The 6,305-nt window shown below is 44.4% G+C and overlaps 1 protein-coding gene across 1 annotated transcript in view; it reads right to left on the bottom strand.

Moving 5' to 3' along the window:
* The window catches only part of MEOX1 (mesenchyme homeobox 1), an 8,066-nt gene extending 2,268 nt beyond the window's left edge, over positions 1-5,798 (bottom strand). The window contains exon 1 of the mRNA XM_009648250.1: positions 5,348-5,798. Within this exon, the coding sequence (XP_009646545.1) occupies positions 5,348-5,798 (451 nt within the window). The remainder of the gene's footprint in view (positions 1-5,347) is intronic.
* Positions 5,799-6,305: the final 507 nt, after the last annotated feature.

Genomic DNA, 6,305 nt, shown 5'->3' with positions numbered 1-6,305 from the left:
CCGACTCCCCCCGGCTCCCCCCTCCTGTCAGGCGATAAGGGCTCCCCTCCGCCTCCTTTTCAAGCCATAGCCAAAGGGATGCCGCAGCTGTTACGCTAAATAGCAAACACAACTGACGTTGCTTGAGACTGTGGCAATCTTTTTTCCTTTTCTTTTGTTTTCTTTTTTTGTTTGTTTATTTATTTTAGTTTTTTCTCCTGTGTTTTTAAAATCAGTGCTCGTGAAGTATCTGCAGGCAATGCAAGGGAAAATGCTCTTGCTTCAGTGAGCAAAGCCCAAGCTGCCAATCTCTCAGGGAGTCAGTTTTACAAGTTCCTTCACTCTTTCTCCCCTCTTGCTCCTGTAGTTGCCTAGAAGGTGAAGCTGCTAGTAGGCTTTGTGTTATGTTGAAGATTAATTACTTAATTTTTTGTGTGTAACCAGTATGCAAGGAGGTGCCGTGTGTCCTAGCATAATATTTCTACATAGAAATGATGTACAAAATGGTAGCAATGAGCATGATATGCGGCAGCATCTTCTAGGTGTCTGGTTGCCAAAGTAATAAAGCTGGAAAAATCTGCCAGGTGTGGCTGTAGGGTTCATGATTGATCATGACTGATCTTAGCTGTGTCCATCAGAAATAGAGAAATCAAACCTAGGTCCCATGAGTGATAATGAGCACAGGGATCTGTATCGTGCTGCAGGGGTACTGCTCTCTATTTCAAGGAAATCAGTCTTGTTTGCGTCAACGTTGTTCTTGCTACTTATACTTCAAAAATCCCTGAATGAAGTTGGGGAAAAGTATGAAAACCAAAACCCCAGAAGTTTCTCCCCATGCTTTTGCCCGTAGTTGTACAACCCCTTTCATTCGCATCTCTTACTGACCAAACACACACCAGTACGTGCTTCCCAAAGGCTGACAAATGTGACTTTTGAGAGAGCAGCGGGGAAGCAGGATTTGAAGTGTGGATCCCCTGCCGGGAACTTTGCCACCAGCCTTGGTCTCAAGGGCTTCCCTCTGGGTCTCTGCTCCCCCAGCAAACATGTGGAGGGGTGCACAGCTCTCCAATACCAATAACACACCGCGGGAACTAAAGCCACCTCCATCAAATTATCCTGGGATAAAAATAGCTAATGCAACCTGGACATACATGTGAGCTCACCGCTCCGCCCTGTGCAAAGGCCATCCTTCCTAAGGGGTGGTTTCATCAGTCTTCACCTCCAAAAAACCAATGTGAATGATTTTAAACAGCTAAGTATTCCTGGGAATAGAGCAGGATGCGTAGCTTGGATCCTGTCACCCAGGCTGCTCCCGGCATGGTGGTGTAAAGAGACATATGGTTATTCATGGCTGGAGGGCTTGTGAGATTCCAAAAGTGGAAACTGGGCCTCCTTGCTTCAGCATTTTGACCACTGACTGTGAAAACCGGCAAATATTGGGTGAAAGGACAAATCGGCTTGGAAAGATTTTCCTACTGTACTCCCACTTTAAAAAAAAAAAAAAGCAAGCAGCTCAGGAATCCCGGGAAGATCTGGATCTCCACCATGATGTCTGCAAACCACCAGGACGCCAACCAGTTTCATTGTGTGGTTGAACTGGACAGCTGCCTCTCCCCAGGGCTGCAGCAAGACATGTGTGAGAACCCAAATGGTAAATGTCCCTATGCTATAAAGTTGCAAAACCGAAAACTGCGTTGGGCACTAATACATACACGCGTGCATGAAGACGCAACCTGTTCCCTGCAAAGCAATGGCCAAATTCAGCATTTGGAGCTGGTCAACAGAAGTCGGCTTTGCTCTGTGCTGGCAGCCAGCATAACTGAATCAGAATCTGGTCTCATGAAGTAGTGCTCGCTCTCCCTCACTGGGTTGAACTGGTCTGCTAACAGTGGCCAGTAAATGATGCTTTGGGGAAGGCATAAGGACTTGGCACTGTGCAGATACAGGATTTTGGCACCACGGAGGGTACTTGTGTTGCTCAGAGAGCAGCTTAGGCACAGAAGACGGGGAGTCGCTAACACCTGTACATGGAGGATCCCAGCTGCCTGTTAGATGTTGGGGGTGATCCACAGCCCAGATCAATGCACCAGGAGTTTGTTATTCTGCAAACTACTGTCAATGTCTGCAATTTTTCCCTTGGTAGGAGAAAGTATAATAAAAATACAAAGCATCTGCACAATGTTACTAAGACTTTGAGGGCATATTTATTCCAAGTGGTTAAATCAGGTAGGAAGACATTGATAGATTTTGCTGTTATGGAACATAAAATTCTGAAAGCTATCAGGAACATTGGCTGAGTAAAGTGACCTCATAAATAGTGGATTCATTTGGCAAAAGTATGATTCATTTGATAAAGTGAGTGGATTAATTTGATAAAGTACCCAGAAGTTACTTCCACGTGCACCTCGTGGAATAACGCTCAACGGAGGGTGCATGAGGAGGTCTATGGCAGATGATGTTCTGTGCCCAGACCACGTTAAGCTGATCAGGGACTTGCCTGTACTTTGATTTTTGGTCCATCTCAGGGTGTCTGCTGCTATCTACTCTTACCTATGGCTTTTTATGCCACCATGACTGTAAATGGGAATTGCACGCTTAGAAAAGCCTCATTACAGTTAGCGGCAAGACCAAGAAAGGTTGCCAGGTGGGAATTCAGATCAGCTCTACCCATTTTAATACAAAGTTTTCCAGAATCCTTCAGTCAAGGACATGGCATGTCTAATGCTGGTAAGGGAGTCATTCCGCACTGTTACCACGTTCTCATTTCTACTGCAACCTCCCTGACATTCTGCATTCTTTCATTCCCATAAAATAAAGCTGTCTGAACTCTGTTACGCAACTGTTGTTGGAGATCTGGGGACTTCAGGTGCGTAATAACGCAGGTACAATTTAGGACAGGTCAGACAGAAAATTTGGTGACATTTTCTTTGAAAATGTTCATGGCTGCAGCTTGTGGATGGACAGCAGAGGCAGATGAGAAGCTACCGCTAGGTTAACATCTCTCCTCAGGTTATTTGGTGAGCCTGTGGAGACCAGACTGAATAGGGCTTCTAAGCAACTAAAGTCTACAGAGGAAGGGAAGGGTGTGTGCATGTTTATCCACAAAGTACTCGTAGTAGATGCCGCTGTTATTGCCGTAACAAAGCCATCCGTTAGATGTTTTTAATACATCCATGTGTCAACGGAAGTTTTAAAGATTGACAGGCTCTTTCATTGGTTTTACACCGTTCCGCTTATTTGTCTGAGAAATACGCTTGATTTAGGCTTTTCTCAGAATACTCTGCAAAGAGCCATGTTCCAAGCTCTTCACTGTGTATCTTGTAATAACTAGGGTCTTTGCAAGAACCAAAGGGTTTTGCATGCACTCGTGCAAATCATGGCAATGCTCTAATCATGGCAATTGCAGTTCAGGTAAAATTGTGGTGAATAAAGCACCAATTAAAAGAAAATAGTTTATTTGGTAGGTTTTGTCTTCAAGTGATTTCAATATATTATATTTTTCTTGACTAGCCCAATCTCTGAAGAGAACACTCTGGGTACCTTGGTTTTTTTAAAAGAAGTCAAGGAAAATTCTCAAGAGGAGAGAAAAGACTTGTGTTCCACTTAGGATAAGCAATCAGAACGTGATACGTCCAGCTGCATTTCTGGAACTGCTGTAGAAGTGAAGGAAATCACAATAAAATTGCTCATAGACCTTCCCCTCATTTATTTTATTTTGTCTGGGGACAGAAGGAAGGAAAAGCTTGCAGGAGGGCGGTCAATAATTCAAATAATCTGCTGTCTGGTAAGCAAAGACGGGAGTGAAATGAAAAAGCCATGGAATCCCCTTTGGGATGTTTTCACTATTCTGCACTGGCTACAGTAACAGCTCGCAGAGCCGCTGCAGTTGCCAGAAGGTAGGGAACACCGTAATTCAGCGATGTCATTGCTTACGGCTCCCCTGGAAGGAAAAGTCTATGGGACAGCAGCGGGCATGGAAAGATGATGTCAAGGGTGCGGGTAATAGAGAATAGACGCAACGTTTGTCTTCTACTTAAAACAGGGAGATGTGCTTTGGAGTCGGTCTCTTTAAGAATAAAGATTCCCCTCTAATCTGAGTACGCTGAAATCTGCTGTTTACCTACGCATACCGAATGTTTTAACAAAAGCAATGTTCACTTTAAATTTTTTTTCTTTTTTTTCAACTTCTTTGCATTTGGGTTTGGGGGAGCTGTTTGCCCCAAACATGTTTTTTCAATAGAAATGGACACGAGTTCTACAAAGCTGGGTTTCTAAAGAAAAAAATGGATCACCGAGGGGGGTAAACTAGATCCTGGGCATAAAGAGGTTTGGAATAGAAGTTATTTTCTGTGTTCCCTGAGGGCTCATTCATATTGGAAGAGAACAGAGATCAGGACTAATTGTGTGACAGAGAGCGCGCGAATACAAGCTTGTGGTTTAAATCACAAAGTGGAGCAATGGAAGTTGGATTAGAGGTGGCTCTTCTGTAGCCAACCTGTAAAACCTAAAAATAAACACATAAATATTTTTATCGCTGTATTCTCCACCTGTAAAATGGGGATACTGGACAGTATCCCCCAATTCATAGCAGTGCTGTGGGATAAAGCATGCCATAGCTTGTAAATGAATGCATATAAGCATCTTAATTTTTAACGGCTTCCGTAGGAGAAAATAATTTTATGCATATTTTGCATACCTGGGCTTGAGACAGCAGCAAATCGGAGCTTATGCAACTATGAAATTATTGAATACTGCACTGTGGAAAGAATGTGTTTTGCTAGGATGACACAGTGAAAACCATCTCCGTTTTCTGCGCTGTTGGACATTGTACTGATTGGGCAAACTTTTAGTACCTCCTGTTTTGAGGTAAAAGCATTTAATATTTAGTGAGGCCAAACAGAATTTATATCTAAAGGGAGGCTTTGCATCCTGTACTTTTTACCATAAACTGAGATGTCAAAATCCTAGTATGACATTAGCACAGGCAGCTCAGGCTGGGGGCTCTTTGCTCTTTGCCGTTCTCTTACACTTGGACAAATGGCAGGTACGCAATATATGACTCCACATCCTAGGCCTTTCAGCTCAGCGTATTTATGCCGTGTGATTCCTGTTTAGTCAGAGCAAATGTGCATTGCACTGGGGAGTAAAATGCCTGGTTCAGCAAATAAGATCTGCAGGAGTGAAATGCAAACAGCAGAGGTCATCAAAGAATAAGCCTTCGAGTTTCAGCGTTGTTATTGTGCGAGTTTCCCCAGTCAAGAATTACGAAATGTTTTCCTCATCAGTTTTATTTCTTAATTCCTAATTTTACAGGTGCTCTCATTCTATAGCCTGTACTAACCCACACCCCTGATTTCATATCACCTACCTGAGTTTTCCTTTTTTCTTTCGGTTGACTTTTTCTCAGTCTCATTTGTAGTATTTCCCGGTACCTCATCGTCTTCATTCATACCCGCTGCCGCACTCACTAGATTTGGGCTGCTGCCTTCTGACTCCCCAGAACCCAAGGCCAGTCCTGGATTTAGTCTTCTTCTGGCCTCAGTTGCCGCAAAATGCCAGTCAGAGTGTTGGAAAGAGGGATGCTGCTCCACAAATGCCCGTTCCTCGCGTGGGAAGCTATGGGGAGCAGTCGCCAGGCAGGAGGTTGAGAAATCGGAGTAAGGCGCGAAATCTGATTTTTGGTGGAAGGAGAAGGGTGCTGGTGGGTAGTGGTTCAGGCTTGACGCTGTGGTGACATCCGCGTGGGTGCTCCGCAGGCACCCCCAAAGCGCGGCGGGAGGTTGTGGACTGCGCATGCAGCTGCTGCTGGTGGGATCCATTGGCTTCCAATCCTGTCCGTGCTCCGGTGTTGGTGACTGTCTCTAGCTCAGGCTTCAAAATCAGAAGAAGAGCAGAGGGGAAATCTTCCAAATTTTACGGAACAGATTTCCTCCCTAAACAACAGTTTGTTTGTGGGCTTTATGCTGTTGCAGATTTGGTACTTTGGGAACTCTTCTAAACTTCTTCATTGTCCCGACTGGAAAACAGTAACCGGATCTACGCGGCGATTGCCCCGAATTGCTTCCCAAGGCCTGAAGCGTGCTTCCTTGTGAAGTGCTGGACATGAGCGAAACACTTTTTAAATACTGTGCTGGGGAGAGAGTGACAAGTTTGTGAAGTGAAATGTGAGAGAGGGGAGGGAGGGGTTAACGTCCATGCACCCAGGCCCTCCAACCAAAGCAAAGCAGGCACCTATTAATCATCCGAAACCTTATATGCACATCTAATGGGATTTGCAGATGGAGCCTTTTAAAGAAACAATGTCTGTATTTTTTTTAAAAGGGAAA

This window comes from Egretta garzetta, unplaced genomic scaffold (assembly GCF_000687185.1).
Source record: "Egretta garzetta isolate BGI_Z169 unplaced genomic scaffold, ASM68718v1 scaffold100, whole genome shotgun sequence".
Lineage (NCBI taxonomy): Eukaryota > Metazoa > Chordata > Aves > Pelecaniformes > Ardeidae > Egretta > Egretta garzetta.
Note: the sequence above shows the minus strand (reverse complement) of the source record. Positions and strands in the feature narration are given on the sequence as shown.